This window comes from Rutilus rutilus (genome assembly GCF_951802725.1).
Source record: "Rutilus rutilus genome assembly, chromosome: 13".
NCBI lineage: Eukaryota > Metazoa > Chordata > Actinopteri > Cypriniformes > Leuciscidae > Rutilus > Rutilus rutilus.
The window spans coordinates 10,091,766-10,109,164 of NC_140218.1; the positions used below are offsets into that span (position 1 = coordinate 10,091,766).

Consider the following 17,399-nt stretch of genomic DNA (forward strand, 5'->3'; position numbering starts at 1 on the left):
AAAACTAATATTAACATGAAATATGAGGGATTAACAACGGTATTTATCGACCTCATTCCAACAGGGAAAAAACCCGACAGAATATAGACAATAAAGGCCTTGAAACATACGATCCAAGACTCAAATAACAGTGTGCTTATGAAACGCAAACATTGACAAGTTCATCGGGCCAAAAGCTTCTCCTGAGATTCGGCTTTGAAGAGAGCAGCGGGTTTACACTGACATTGTTAAATCTCAACGTAAACGTGTTCAGAATCAAATACATGCTTACTACTTACTCAATACTATGCAGTATGTGATGTATACACACTACTATTGTTTAAAAAAAAGCGAGTGAAACAAAAGCGTGCTGTCACCAGTGTTGTACTTTTACCTAAAATGAAACTATTAAAACCCATTTTCAGTTTTTGATCAAATAAAAAAATAAACCAAACTAAAATATAATATAATATAAACCAAAATCATAAAATAAAATAAAAATAAACCAAAATCACAACATAACATAACATAACATAACATAACATAACATAACATAACATAACATAACATAACATAACCCAAACCAAAATAATAAAACTAAACTATAATATAATATACTATAATATAATATAAACCAAAATCATAAAATTAAAATAAAACAAACTTAAATAACATAACATAACATAACATAACATAACATAACATAACCCAGAATCAAACAAACAAACAAACAAATAAACAAATAAAAGATGAAAAACCTACACTTAAAAAAAACACGTATATGAATATTAGAAATGTTGAATGTTGAATGAATGTTTTATTAGAAAAAAAAAAAAAATATATATATATATATATATACACTCACCTAAAGGATTATTAGGAACACCATACTAATACTGTGTTTGACCCCCTTTCGCCTTCAGAACTGCCTTAATTCTACGTGGCATTGATTCAACAAGGTGCTGAAAGCATTCTTTAGAAATGTTGGCCCATATTGATAGGATAGCATCTTGCAGTTGATGGAGATTTGTGGGATGCACATCCAGGGCACGAAGCTCCCGTTCCACCACATCCCAAAGATGCTCTATTGGGTTGAGATCTGGTGACTGTGGGGGCCATTTTAGTACAGTGAACTCATTGTCATGTTCAAGAAACCAATTTGAAATGATTCGAGCTTTGTGACATGGTGCATTATCCTGCTGGAAGTAGCCATCAGAGGATGGGTACATGGTGGTCATAAAGGGATGGACATGGTCAGAAACAATGCTCAGGTAGGCCGTGGCATTTAAACGATGCCCAATTGGCACTAAGGGGCCTAAAGTGTGCCAAGAAAACATCCCCCACACCATTACACCACCACCACCAGACTGCACAGTGGTAACAAGGCATGATGGATCCATGTTCTCATTCTGTTTACGCCAAATTCTGACTCTACCATCTGAATGTCTCAACAGAAATCGAGACTCATCAGACCAGGCAACATTTTTCCAGTCTTCAACTGTCCAATTTTGGTGAGCTCGTGCAAATTGTAGCCTCTTTTTCCTATTTGTAGTGGAGATGAGTGGTACCCGGTGGGGTCTTCTGCTGTTGTAGCCCATCCGCCTCAAGGTTGTGTGTGTTGTGGCTTCATAAATGCTTTGCTGCATACCTCGGTTGTAACGAGTGGTTATTTCAGTCAAAGTTGCTCTTCTATCAGCTTGAATCAGTCGGCCCATTCTCCTCTGACCTCTAGCATCAACAAGGCATTTTCGCCCACAGGACTGCCGCATACTGGATGTTTTTCCCTTTTCACACCATTCTTTGTAAACCCTAGAAATGGTTGTGCGTGAAAATCCCAGTAACTGAGCAGATTGTGAAATACTCAGACCGGCCCGTCTGGCACCAACAACCATGCCACGCTCAAAATTGCTTAAATCCCCTTTCTTTCCCATTCTGACATTCAGTTTGGAGTTCAGGAGATTGTCTTGACCAGGACCACACCCCTAAATGCATTGAAGCAACTGCCATGTGATTGGTTGATTAGATAATTGCATTAATGAGAAATTGAACAGGTGTTCCTAATAATCCTTTAGGTGAGTGTATATATATATATATATAATAAATAATAAAATAAATATAATAAAAATGTCAAAAGCACAGACACCTACTAAAACCTAAACTAAAACTGAAATAAAAAATGAACATAAAAATAAATGCCAAATCAATAAATAATACTAAAATAACACTGGCTGTCACATGACCATTGCATAAATCTTTGATTTAATACTCAAAAAGAGATTCATCAATTGCATTATGAGACACAGTCGTGTTCGGTGCAGTTTGCTCTGTTGTATAATGCACTGTTAAACAAATCTAGTAGGTCATCCAAATATTTAATGACAAGAGAAAAAAGACATGCTGTGCACAGTATACAGTACTATACACTGCACTGTAAAAAGTGTTCAGTTTACTTACTAAAATTTAGTAAACCTGTTGCCTTAAAAATAAGTAAATACACCATGCTTAATTGAAAAAATTAAGTTATGTGAACTTGACAAATCCACATTACTTAATTTTTTCGATTAAGCGTGAAGTATATTTACTTAATAACGAGTTTCCTAAATTTTTTTGAAGTGAAGTTAACTGATCACTTTTTCCAGTGAGCTCAGATGTTAACTCATGCTGATATGCGCTCTCACCTTTGGGCCTCTGGATGCAGGTGTGCTGGTTGTCGGACAGCAGGAACCCGTCGCGGCACCGGCATTCATAACTCCCCATCATGTTGACACAGATCTGCTGGCAACCACCGTTTCCTTCCGAGCACTCGTCCACATCTGACGGGAGACAACACGTGAAAACAGTCAGATCACCTCAACTGTGTGATTATAACTGTGCCTATTCATTTATAAAAATATACACCATCATTCAAACGTTTAGGGTGGGATGTCTTATGCTCACCAAATATACAATATGTAAAAATACAGTAAAATCACTAATATTGTGATATATTATTATAATACAAAATAACTGTTTTCTATGTGATTATATTGTAAAATGTAATTTATTCCTGTGATCAAAGCTGAATTTTCAGCATCATTACTCCAGTCTTCAGTGTCACATGATCCTTCAGAAATCATTCTAATGTGATGAGAAACATTCGTATTATTATCAACGTTGAAAACAGTTGAGCTGCTTCATATTTTTTGTGGAAACCGTGATGCATTTTTCAGGATTCTTTGATGAATAGAAAGTTCAAAATAACAGCATTTATTTTAAAATAAAAAATATTTTTGTAACATTATAACTGAGTTTACTGTCACTTTTGATCAATTTTAATGCGCAAATAGTAAAGTATTCATTTCTTTTTTTTTTACTTTCTTCATAATTTTCATATAAATATAAAATAAATAAAATAATAAACAAAAATGTAAATAAATAATTTGCAAAAAATAAAATAATAAAAAATAAAAAATAAAAAAATAAAACAATAAGCAATAAATACAAAAAGCCATAAATAGATAGATATACAAATATATTGATATACTGCCATCAAATTTGGCTGAGAGGAAACAGGCTAAAAATGTGGCCTGATTTCAAGGTTCAAGTCGATGAGACGCGCACACACTCTGTCTAACGCATGATGAGAGACTCTAGTACCTCTGACAGTGACATCAGGTGCGTCAAGTTCAACTCGCTTACTACTAAAACTCAACTGTGTTCACAGCGAGGTTCGGCTCCCGTCAAACTGACAACTGTGTGTGTGTGTTTGTTCTCATTCCAGATGTTTCTGTGTGTCGTCTGCCTCTCTGAGGATGAGACCGCAACCTGATCTCTCCCTTAGATACGTCGCATCAGTGTCAGTCTGTATACACAAGCTTGCTCTTAATAAACCCTCATGCGAAACTAATTTTCTGTCTATTTGTCCAATGTTACTGAGGCCTTGGGATAGAGTTTCCAATCTAGGCCATTTTCAGCAGAGCCGAGGGGGGAATATAACCATTTCCCAGCGCTCTCATTACACACACACACACACACACACAAACATTCCCATCACTGGACAATTGTGACACAAAGTTACCTAGATTACATTTTTTGGAACTAAAAATCCTGAGATGACAAAAATAGTTAATCAGAACATACTGGATGTTTAATATGCGTGGAGCAGGAACCAATCGGATGTCATTGTGGGCGTGGCTATTGAACGTATCAGAATTAGAAAGGCCAGAAACTTACTCTATGCATAAAGTCAACGTATTGTCTTAGCATGCATTTGTATTATTGAAGCAGTGTAAATCAGGGCACTAGTTTCCTTTAAATGTATGAGTCATGAAATCTCATCTGTTGTTTTTGTCAGCAGGCGACTACCATGCTCTCAATGAGAAAACTGACAGAATAAAGGGGACAATTTTACGCCAGTGTAGAAATACTGAATGAAATGCGTTCTTGTGTTGCATTATAAATTGCGTATTGACACATTTCAGAGCACCACGAGTGAAACCAAGCAGCTACAAAACAGCTAGGAGCTTAAAGGCCCACTGAAGTGCCTTGGAACGCGTAGCTTTGTACATTTTACATTTACATTTATTCATTTCAGCAGATGTTTTTATCCAAAGCGACTTACAAATTAGAACAATAGAAGCAGTTAAACTAACAATAGGACAACAATGATGCGTTGACGTAATTTCCACTGAAACATGAAGCTAAGGCGGGACATATTGAATGGCTCCTCCCCCTTTTCACATAGCCAATAGCCAAGACGTATTTGACAGCACCATGGAAGCGAATTTGAGCACTGATGATACGCTGGATTCAATAGTAGAGGTGTGAATAAATTCTAGCCATTTCATCTAGAATTTCAACTTACAGTTGAAAAATGGAAAAAAACGTCTCAACACATCTCAAACCTATATTGCTCCGGTCGCTTTGGCCAGGTGGTGTTTATAGCATAGGGGGCGGAGCCTTAGATTCTAGAGAGCATTTGATTGGACAGAAGATGTGATGAGAAGCTGAAGTCCGCGGTGATGTCATAAAAACCTGTGATCCATTTTAGCGGAAGTGAGAGACTTGCTTGAAGTTTGAGACTGGAAGTTTTGAATGCTTATATCTCCTAAATGCGAATTTTGTCATTGTTTTGGAACACACCAGCTAAAAAAACGTACGTTTTGATTTCAGGAAGCCTTTAAACTTGATTTTCTAGCAGGGAATATTTACAGATTTGCATTCAAGTGTTACTACTGACGGCAATCAGGTGTGAGACGCTGAGCGTCTACGTTTACTGCTAACTTATCTGTCGGCCCGCCAAGCATTTGGAAACCATTTAACGTATGGCGACACCCATAAGGACTGCTAAACGTTTCCACAGAACTTGCATTAGTATATTTGCAAGTGCAGAACTTCACCACGAGACCCTGACGCTTCAAACCCCAAACACCTTGCTCCCGCAGCATAAACAAACCAAAGATTTCCTGCCGCGTTGAGTTTTGCGAAGCTCTCCTGCATTAGGGACATGTGTTATGTGCAGGCCGCGGCCGGCGTCCAAAGCAAATATTTGGAAAAGGAACCGGATTCTGGTGAAACCCGGAGCAGTGCTCATGCTATTTGCACTTAAAACATTTCTTAAAAATTCTCCTGAGAGGATTCATCAGTGTTGAAAAATTCCCTCTCTTTTTCTTTCTCTCATACCTCGTTCCGGTCCTTTCCCCAGTCAGTCCCTCTTTACCTTTTCCTCACACCATTCCTTCCTCTGTGCCTCGCTGAATGACAATCTATCACTCAAAATCAGGAGGAGATTATGAGGTTAAATTTCTTCCTAATGTTCAAACAGTACTTCGTATTTTTATGGCTTTTAATTTAAGATCATTTGGATAATTTGCTTAACAAATGTCTATGTATGCAACCATGGTGGACGTTATTGAGTGCACTCATTCAATCCCACAATGCACTGCAATAATGAGTGTACAACTGATGCACACTCAACGGCTAGAGAATACCCATAATCATGGGTTAAATTGGGATTTATTATGTGGGGGGGCTCTCCCTAGGGGGGTCCGGGGGTAAAAACCTTTCATTTATAATCAGAAATATGTTTTCAAAGGCATCACTTTCATCAAATTTTATGTGACATAATTTCCAGTAGGCAACTGACTGCAAACAGGCACATCAGGGCACAAACGAGCAGGCTTTTGTGCCGGGGCTGAACCCCGGAAAGCCCCGGCCCAATTTAACCACTGCCCATAATGCACTTTGAGAATCGTCTGACCAGAAGATGGCTATCTATTCATTTTCCAAACCGCTGGTCCAATGTGGGTACAGCATAATATCATACAAGTTTAAATTCCATTTTAATTATTAAATAGTTAAATTAAGGTTTATACATAGTTTCCATGACAGAGTTCAAGATAAATCTTTTCATTACTACTGGAGCTGCCAGTTTTAAATAATTATTAAACAGCAAGCACAAACTATGCAAAAGTGGCAGCCCTTCTGGCACTCAGTGGTTGAATTCACTCACTCATTCTCATTCACTCCTTCAAGTGAACTAATAGGGAATAGTGAATAAGGGTATAGGGGGTGAACCAATGAGGTTCATTCTCGTGTTACGCAGCACGTTTGGGCTTCTGCAAGAACCAATGAGGTTCATTCTCATGTTACGCAGCACGTTTGAGCTTCAGCAAGAACCAATGAGGTTCATTCTCGTGTTACGCAGCACGTTTGAGCTTCAGCAAGAACCAATGAGGTTCATTCTCGTGTTACGCATCACGTTTGGGCTTCTGCAAGAACCAATGAGGTTCATTCTCGTGTTACGCAGCACGTTTGGGCTTCTGCAAGAACCAATGAGGTTCATTCTCGTGTTACGCAGCACGTTTGGGCTTCTGCAAGAACCAATGAGGTTCATTCTCGTGTTACGCAGCACGTTTGGGCTTCTGCAAGAACCAATGAGGTTCATTCTCATGTTACGCAGCACGTTTGAGCTTCAGCAAGAACCAATGAGGTTCATTCTCGTGTTACGCAGCACGTTTGAGCTTCAGCAAGAACCAATGAGGTTCATTCTCGTGTTACGCATCACGTTTGGGCTTCTGCAAGAACCAATGAGGTTCATTCTCGTGTTACGCAGCACGTTTGGGCTTCTGCAAGAACCAATGAGGTTCATTCTCGTGTTACGCAGCACGTTTGGGCTTCTGCAAGAACCAATGAGGTTCATTCTCGTGTTACGCAACACGTTTGGGCTTCTGCAAGAACCAATGAGGTTCATTCTCGTGTTACGCAGCACGTTTGAGCTTCAGCAAGAACCAATGAGGTTCATTCTCGTGTTACGCAGCACGTTTGAGCTTCAGCAAGAACCAATGAGGTTCATTCTCGTGTTACGCAGCACGTTTGAACTTCTGCAAGAACCAATGAGGTTCATTCTCATGTTACGCAGCACGTTTGAGCTTCAGCAAGAACCAATGAGGTTCATTCTCGTGTTACGCAGCACGTTTGAGCTTCAGCAAGAACCAATGAGGTTCATTCTCATGTTACGCATCACGTTTGAGCTTCTGCAAGAACCAATGAGGTTCATTCTCATGTTACGCAGCACATTTGAGCTTCTGCAAGAACCAATGAGGTTCATTCTCGTGTTACGCAGCACGTTTGGGCTTCTGCAAGAACCAATGAGGTTCATTCTCATGTTACGCAGCACGTTTGAGCTTCAGCATGAACCAATGAGGTTCATTCTTGTGTTACGCATCACGTTTGAGCTTCAGCATGAACCAATGAGGTTCATTCTTGTGTTATGCAGCACGTTTGAGCTTCAGCAAGAACCAATGAGGTTCATTCTCGTGTTACGCATCACGTTTGAGCTTCTGCAAGAACCAATGAGGTTCATTCTCATGTTACGCAGCACGTTTGAGCTTCGGCAAGAACATTGGCTAAACAATATATTTAGCAAATTGAATATTTCATATTTTCATCTATTTTATCTAGCCTATTTTTTGTTTCAACTGACAGCCGATGGGAATATCGTCCATTATAATTAATGGCTTTTTATGGCAATATCAATTTATTTTATATTAGTTATGTAAAATAAATATAAATTAAATTGATATTGATATTTTTGGCTATGTCAACTGAAACAGAAAATAGGCTAGATAAAATAGATGCAATATTCAATATGCAAATATTATGCTGTTGTCATCAATGATGGTTACATTTTGAATGGTGAATTTAAAAAATATATATATTGAGAGATTTTCCAACTTTAACCATAGAATGTCTTTTTAAAAAGTACCACAAAATAGAGATGGCACAACTATGGCTGAAATGATCCACAAAAAGCTTGAAAAGGAGGGCTGTTCGAGCTGAATTAATTGATGAAAATTGTAGAGAAGAAGAAAAAACTGGAGGATGAGGGACATCAATACAACACAAGCGCTGCAATCAGACTACCGCTTCTTGCAGTTTCTCAAAGATGCATCTGTGAGCAAATCGATCTGCAAATCAATCCGTTAAATGCTTCATACAGCACAACCTGCACATTGATTGCATGAAATAAACAGAGGAAAATCATCATTGGGCATCAAGCAGGATTTTTCATCCCGCTTGGATGATTGTAATGCATTGTATCTGTGTGTGAGTCAGGCCTCTCGTTCTCTCTCGCCTACATCTTGTTTAAAATTCAGCTGCTATAGGCCTCTAACTGGTATTAAGAAGCGAGAGCACATTACTCCTGGTCTAATCAAATGAAACTGGTTACCTATAGACCAATTTCGAGCCGACGTCACAGTTACGTCACAGCGTTAGCTGGAGGCAAAACAAAGGGAAAACTGGAGGCGGCCAACATAAACCAGCACAGATTCGGCTACATAATGAGCTTAAATTATTATTATTGTTATTAAATGTCATCTTGTTGTGTTGTTGGGTGCAAGAATCGACGGAGTACAGGATCCAATTTTTTATTTTATCGCATAATGTTTTCTAAATGATTGTGATTATTTGTGAATCATCTATGATTGTATACATTGTTTTGATTGATTGTGACTAGACTTTTTGAAGAACCTGGTAAGAAAGGGTAATCAAATACATAGTTAAAAAATGTATATGCTGTATCTGGAATTTTTATTTCTAGAAAATATTCTGATCATTAAAATTGCACTGTAATGTCACTCTTCACCTCTTCTGTCTGGCCTTGGCGCTGGCTAGGCAGAACTGCGGATCGTAGGCTACCACACAAGTCTTGTACGTGACCATTTAGTACAGTTATAGGCATCTAAAGATTTAAATGCCCTGAGTTTCTCTTTACGCTCAGTTTCTCTATCAGGTAGGTGTCGAAGTCAGGCCACTCAACCGGAGGTAGCGTTAACGTTAATCCTGTCAGATCGTCCATCCATTGACTGAGCGTGTACGGGTCAGCCAATCTGGTCCTGGACAGTGAGTGACCTTGCACATTAAGATAAAATCGGATTTTCTCCAGTCATTATTAAAAAACAAGCTAACAAAACTTGCAAACTAACGTTAGTGAAGTGGATCGTTCTGCCACCACCTAAGCTCCGCCCACAAAAAAACGTCACCATGTTTACCAACTGAAAAGGGGTCTATACAATACAGAATTCATTACAACCCAGTAAGCAATTTTGCGTTTAAAAGATGTCTAATAGCCGTCCAAACACAGCCCTGACGTCTAGGCAAGTCATTTTATTTCTAAAACAAGGCAAAATTTGGTCTGTCAGTGAAAATTGTATAGACGTCTAACCATAGCCCAAGAATAGACTAGTCATCTAGAACATTAACATGTCAAAGAAATGAAACCAAACACCATGTAATCACTGTAGACTTTGCTTACATGATGGAATAGCATACATCTCACAAGTTATTTTGGCAAAAACGACATGTAACCAAATTCAAGGTTATTTTGGCTAGCAGTGGGTTACTCATAGCCGGACTATATCGGGTCTATAGTTAACCTAGAGGGTGAAATGACGGCTATTGCTTGCTGGGAAAGTGCTGCAATGTGTTTTCAAAGCTTTGCATGGCTTAGCACCAGAGTATGTTTCTGATTTAATCAGTCTCTATGAATCATCTAATAGGTCTCTTTGCTTAAATAATCGGCTACATCTTACGGTTCCTCGATCTTCTTAAAAATGCAAAGGTGGCCGGGCCTTTTCTGTAGCCACTCCTTCCTCTGTCCTTAAAAACATCGCCTACAACTAGTGTTTATTTCAGCGCGCGCTAAAAACTCGTTCGAGTTTTTATGTCGGTTTGTATCTTCTTTTGTACAGCACTTTGGTTCTACATCGTGGTTCATTGAATAGTAATAAGAAATTTGATTAATGAGCAAAGCCAACTTTATTTTGCCTTAACTATGAAGGTAGGCAAAGATAACATTAAGAGCAAATCCACACAAAAGAGTCTTTCCTGCATAGATTACAAGAGTTTTGACTTTCCTTCCCACTAAAAATACCACAGAAACAAAACGAGTTGTTATTCTCCGTCTGATATCAGAGTCAAAACGAGAACACACTAACCTTAGAGCAAAAGTTATTTGGTATGCTAAAGAAACCTTGGGGATGGGACAGACTCGTAGTCAACAGAATACAGATACTTTAGAAGTGGGTTGTTTATTTTACCCACAGTTCATTGGTGTAAATCATTCATTTGTGAAGAACAGAACGCAGAGTTACAAAAGAGTTAGTGAAGGGTGTATGAAAGATAACAGACCGGCTCGGATATCAAAAGCGGCTGCTGGTGGGCCGCGGGACAGCAGATATAGATAATTTCAGACCCGCATACATGAGCAGAGCTCATCCATACAGTTTTACAAATGATCCACAGTAAAACATGCGGCTGACGCTAAATAGATTGGAACAAATCATTGGTGTGTGTGTGTGTGTGGCAAGAGCGGTTACAGAACAATTTGAGAATATACATATATATATATTTAGATTTTATTGACCGATATGAATGCTCTCATTTTAATTAGTGCAGTCAAATCGATTCATTTTAATATATTTTATTTTAATATTCTCTCCGAATATTTCAAATATTAATCACCGTTATCATACACAACATATAGTGTTTGTTGTGTTTTCAGAAACTACGATATACATCAGATAAAAAAAAAAAGGTTACTAAAGGTCTTTATTGATCCTGAGTACTCTGAATATTTATCCCAAATTATACTTTATTACAGAAGATTTAATATGGGTACCAAATATTCATTTAATATTAATATTTATTTCTATAAAAGTGATCTAAAAATATGAAATCTAAAATTGTGGTGGCACTGTTAACCGCCCTCCTTAGTTACTGTTGCTACGGATGTTTAAGTCATTACATTAAACCGACTCAAAAAATTTGTTGAATCTTGTATAACTTATAAAAACTCATGTTGTCATAACTTAATGATTATATATTTTTTACTGTGTTTTGAGAATAAATTGTCAGTCAAAATCGATGCAATTATCACAAAACGTGTTGGTCAGTAAACTCTTCTTCCTGTCATTCCAACTTAAAACCCAATGCAAAATGATGATCAGCTGAATTTAAATTTGATTCAAAAAGGTGTGAATCAAATGGGATTCGGTTCTCAAATGCAGCTAACTCTCGTTCTGATAAAAATCAGGCTGTTTCGAGCTCTTCAGAAGAACCGCAGGTGACGGGACGATCCGGTTACTCCAGCAGAGCTAAAGCTGCCAGAGAAAACCTCAATACTTCAAAATGTGCTCCTAAAAACTGCAGACGGGACCTTTAAAAGTCTGCGAAGGGCTGAAATCCCAGGGTTCAGATGTGCAGTTCAGCACCACGCAGTGCGAGTAAACCCACATAACCCACACAAACACTCACTCAAAACCACCCATTGGAAAAAAGCACATCTTCATTGGGCCGATTGTTCGACGCACCGGACATCTGTTTTGAGTTAAAGAGTCGGGGTCAGTATAAGACTGTAACCCCATGTAAATCTCCCAGACAAACACACACATTTCCCTTAGACTGATTTAACTGACCTGGAAACGACTGGGCATACGAGCCACCGAATGTCAAAAACGGTCTGAAAATACAATTAATACCACAGAACCGCGTGGAAGTCGGCGCACAAATCTGACAGATTTACTGTCCTCTCCTATTGGTTAACCGCATAACCCACTTCATTTTGACACGGAGGATAGAGTGACTGCGTTCTGGCGGTCGGTGAAGAGTTTGATTAGACATCAGCCATTATACGTATGATGGCGAGACCCACAAGCTTCTGTGTGTTTGTGTTGTGTGGGATGAAGTCCTGAGAGGACGGAGATTTGCGGTGGTGAGGAACGACCCACTCTGAATATTTATCCCAAATTATATTTTATTACAGTAGATTTAATATTTGTCCCAAATATTAATTAAATATTCATATTTATGTCTATAAAAGTGATCTAAAAACATGAAATCTAAACTTGCGGTGACACTGTTAAATGAGAATGTTTAGAAAAATTTGCTCAAACAATATTCTACAAAACAATCAAGCCAATTTATTCCCAACTTATTGAACAAAAAACACTGCATTAAAAAAGTTGCTGCCTTCAATTTTTAAGTACAATCAATTTAGATGTTTAAGGCGAGACACTACAGGTGAATAGGGTAAAATATTTATCTAGCAGATATCACCATGAAACTTTCCCAGTTGATTACCTACATTAAGATGAGAAAAAAATGTATTACAAGTTTTCTGTAATTTAATGTTTAAATATGCAAATTAGGCAATATCTAATTAAATATGCGCTAATTTGCATATAAAAAAACGAAATCTGAGTATTGGATAAAGCCAGGTTAAAAATGATTTTGGATGGGAAAAAAAAATTACAGAGGGATTTATGGATATCTACTTTTGTTATCCTGTAAATCAGAAAATACTGTCAATAGCCTTAAAAAAATGATTTTCACCATGTTTTTTTGGAATAAAATGTTATATAAATCAGGCTAGGAATAATATATTTACAAATCCCTCTGTAAATGTCTTCATAATATAACTAGGTACAAGACTGGAAAGTTTGGTGTATATATGTGCTACTGAAGTGGAGATTTCGGACTTGGAGCATGAGTCATTTTGAGAAAACGGGCTTTAAAGATTTATCATCAGCCAATGAGATTGCGCATTCAGTCCTTTTACTTTCTCGATTGGTTGCTGATAAAAAGGAAATGACCATATTTGGATCCGACAGGATTGTACAGAAGAGAGAGAGCTTCCTAATGGTGCGTGTGATGACAGGAAGAAGACAGAGATCGCGGAGCATTGTGTTGATTAAGAACGCCAACTTTTGTTGAATTTATGAGAAATCTACAGACAAAGTGTAATAAAATAAAGACCTAAATGTGTATTTCTGACTTTTTTTCACCACAAGTCTGAAAGAAGACATGTTATTGAAGACAAATATCCCCAAATCTCAAAATTGACCAGTAAAAAAAACACAATGTTTTTGCCTGCCGTGTCTCGCCTTAAGTCATTTCATCTTAAATTACATTAAACCGACTTGAAAAATGAGTTGAATCTGGTATAACATAAAAAAAGTTGAAAATTGCTTAACTTAATTTGAAAGCAATGTAAAACACACGGTGTCATAACTTAATGATTACATTTTTTTTATACAGTGAACAGATGAAACTTTATTAGGCCATTTTACATTTTATTAGACTACTTTTGACTTCTTGTGTTTTGAGAATAAATTGTCAGTCAAAATCGATGCAATTATCACAAAACGTGTTGGTCTAATAAATGTCTTTGAATTGCATTTCAGTAAACTCTTCTTTCCAACTTAAAATCCAATCCACTAGCAAAAGGTGTTGTCTGAACATCTATGGATATTTTCCAGAGATTTTGGCTTAGGAAAAGAAGCGATATCTTACCCAGACAGTTGTGTCCATCGTGGGCCAAACGGAAGCCGTCGTAACACGTGCATCTGTAGTTTCCAGGGATGTTGATACAGTCGTGAACGCATCCTCCATTATATTCACTGGCACACTCATCGATATCTGTAGGACAAATTAAAAGATAAAGGGGTCATATATATATATATATATATATATGAATATTATATTATATTATATACAGTATAATATATATGAGTGACTTTTTTTTTCAGGATTTTTTTAAAGGCTTTTTAAAGTATTTTGGTTTTATATGTGCTATATCAATTCTATATAAACTCTTTGATGCATAGAAAGATCAAAAGATGTAAAATCCATAATGCGAATCTCCCGTTCCTCCACATCCCAAATCTGCTCTATTGGATTGAGATCTGGAGACTGGAGGCCGTTTGAGTTCAGTGAACTCACTATCATGTTCAAGAAACCAGTCTGAGATGATTTGAGCTTTATGACGTGTGTGTTATCCTACTGGAAGTAGAAGATGATACACTGTGGTCATAAAGGGATGGACATGATCAGCAACAATACTCAGGTAGACTTTGCTGTTTAAACAAAGCTCAGTTGGTACTAAGAGACCCAAGAAAATATCCTCACACCATTAAACCACCAGCAGCCTGAACCGCTGATACAAGGCAGGACGGATCGTTGCTTTCATGTTGTTTACGCCAAATTCTGACTCTATTATCTGACTGTTGCAGCAGAAATAGAGACTCATCAGACCAGGCAAAGTTTTTCCAATCTTCTATTGTCCAGTTTTGGTAAATCAGTGTGAATTGTAGCCTCAGTTTCTGTTCTCATCTGACAGGAGTTTCACCGGTGTGTGTCTTCTTCTGCTTCAGCTCTTCTGCTTCAGGGTTTGGTGTGTTGAGTGTTCAGTGATGCTCTTCTGCTTCAAGGTTTGATGTGTTGAGTGTTCAGAGATGCTCTTCTCCTTCAAGGTTTGATGTGTTGTGTGTTCAGAGATGCTCTTCTGCTTCAAGGTTTGATGTGTTGTGTGTTCAGAGATGCTCTTCTCCTTCAAGGTTTGATGTGTTGTGTGTTCAGAGATGCTCTTCTCCTTCAAGGTTTGATGTGTTGAGTGTTCAGAGATGCTCTTCTCCTTCAGGGTTTGGTGTGTTGTGTGTTCAGAGATGCTCTTCTGCTTCAAGGTTTGATGTGTTGTGTGTTCAGAGATGCTCTTCTCCTTCAGGGTTTGGTGTGTTGTGTGTTCAGAGATGCTCTTCTGCTTCAAGGTTTGATGTGTTGTGTGTTCAGAGATGCTCTTCTGCTTCAAGGTTTGATGTGTTGTGTGTTCAGAGATGCTCTTCTCCTTCAGGGTTTGGTGTGTTGTGTGTTCAGAGATGCTCTTCTCCTTCAGGGTTTGGTGTGTTGTGTGTTCAGAGATGCTCTTCTGCTTCAAGGTTTGATGTGTTGTGTGTTCAGAGATGCTCTTCTGCTTCAAGGTTTGATGTGTTGTGTGTTCAGAGATGCTCTTCTCCTTCAGGGTTTGGTGTGTTGTGTGTTCAGAGATGCTCTTCTCCTTCAAGGTTTGATGTGTTGTGTGTTCAGAGATGCTCTTCTCCTTCAGGGTTTGGTGTGTTGTGTGTTCAGAGATGCTCTTCTCCTTCAAGGTTTGATGTGTTGTGTGTTCAGAGATGCTCTTCTCCTTCAAGGTTTGATGTGTTGTGTGTTCAGAGATGCTCTTCTGCTTCAAGGTTTGGTGTGTTGAGTGTTCAGAGATGCTCTTCTGCTTCAAGGTTTGATGTGTTGTGTGTTCAGAGATGCTCTTCTCCTTCAGGGTTTGGTGTGTTGTGTGTTCAGAGATGCTCTTCTCCTTCAAGGTTTGATGTGTTGTGTGTTCAGAGATGCTCTTCTCCTTCAAGGTTTGGTGTGTTGTGTGTTCAGAGATGCTCTTCTCCTTCAAGGTTTGATGTGTTGTGTGTCCAGAGATGCTCTTCTGCTTCAAGGTTTGATGTGTTGAGTGTTCAGAGATGCTCTTCTCCTTCAAGGTTTGGTGTGTTGAGTGTCCAGAGATGCTCTTCTCCTTCAAGGTTTGGTGTGTTGAGTGTTCAGAGATGCTCTTCTACAGACCTCGGGTTGTATCGAGTGCTTATTTGAGTTAATGTTGCCTTTCTATCAGCTGAACCAGTCTGGTCATTCTCCTCTGACCTCTGATATCAACCAGGCATTTTCACCCACAGAACTGACGTTCTCTGGATATTTTCTCTTTTCAGACCATTCTCTGTAAACCCTAGAGATGATTGTGCGTGAAAATCCCATTAGATCAACAGTTTCTGAAATACTCAGACCAGCCCGTCTGGCACCAACAACCATGACACGTTCAAAGTCACTTAAATCACCTTTCTTCCTCATACTGATGCTCAGTTTGAACTTCAGCAGATCGTCTTGATCATGTCTACATGCCTAAATGCATTAAGTTGTTGCCATGTAATTGGCTGATTAGATATTTGCATTAACCAGCAGTTGAACATGTGTACCTAATAAAGTGGCAGTATATATATATATACCGGTATATATATATGGTTGCAGATTCCTCCCTAGTTTACACAGAACATTTACAGAAACCAGCTTTAAAAAAAACTTAATAAATTGTCACAGTTATGATGTCACAACAATAAGCTCATTAACATATGACCGTCCCCTTTTCATGGGGGGGGGGGGGGGGGGGGGGGGGGGGGGGGGACATCCCCACTCATTTGACGCCCAATTGAGCACTAATTACCCAGACTCCTCTGCTCTGCTTTGTAGTCGTCTGGGCTCAGTGAGTATGGAGAGGCACTCACAGCCTGGAGTACAATGCTTTATTTTTCTTTATTCCTGAATGCGGTTTATTCCACCTCCAACACAGTACAAAGTCTTTTCAATTTTCAATTTTATTTCGGTTTTGCACAAAAGCAACACCTTCACTCTATCGAACTACAAGCTATTTTACCTCCAGTAATGCGTCTCTGTGTGAGGCCAAGCAATCTATGGGACGAGCAGTTCGGAGAAGTGGAAGAAAAAAAAGCATTTTGCACTATTCATTACAATCGTATTGTTTACGGGTCATAAGTGTCATGCTGAGATGATTGCAGATGTGGAATAAATGTTCTTTCTGTATCCAAGAAAAATAATAAATAGCCTATTAAGACTCAGATGATGGAGTATACAGTGTAGATTAAACAATGCAAAATTAACCTGAAAAACATCTAGAAATGTCTGCATGGATAGGCCTGCCGAATAACCAACATTTTAAAGGTTAAAGCTGGTTTATAGTTAAAATGACAATTCCAGCAGTGACAGAAAACAGGAAAAAAAACAACTTTATGATCTTGTATAATATATTTATGCATTTTTTGTGAATGTATTTACCTAATTTTAATACTTGCTAAGGACCAGATGACCATTTTTTTTTAGAGCCTGATTACAAAAACAAAAGTCTCACCATTAAAATCCATGTCCCAAGCACACAATTATGATGTTCTCATTATAATTTTATGTAGCCTAAATGACAGACTTGCATTGCACATGTTGCACTTAAACGTATTTTTCTTTTTTGAAGTGATTCCAATCATATTTTAAGCAAT

General features: G+C 38.2%; 1 protein-coding gene across 5 annotated transcripts in view; it reads right to left on the reverse strand.

Annotated features, from left to right (window-relative positions):
* The window catches only part of scube3 (signal peptide, CUB domain, EGF-like 3), a 117,573-nt gene that overhangs the window by 67,087 nt on the left and 33,087 nt on the right, over nt 1-17,399 (reverse strand). For all 5 annotated transcript variants that reach the window (XM_084427779.1, XM_084427782.1, XM_084427780.1 and 2 more), the window contains exons 3-4: nt 13,813-13,938; nt 2,658-2,792 (exon numbers count right to left, since the gene is read on the reverse strand). In XM_084427779.1, coding sequence (XP_084283905.1) covers nt 2,658-2,792; nt 13,813-13,938 — 261 coding nt within the window. The remainder of the gene's footprint in view (nt 1-2,657; nt 2,793-13,812; nt 13,939-17,399) is intronic.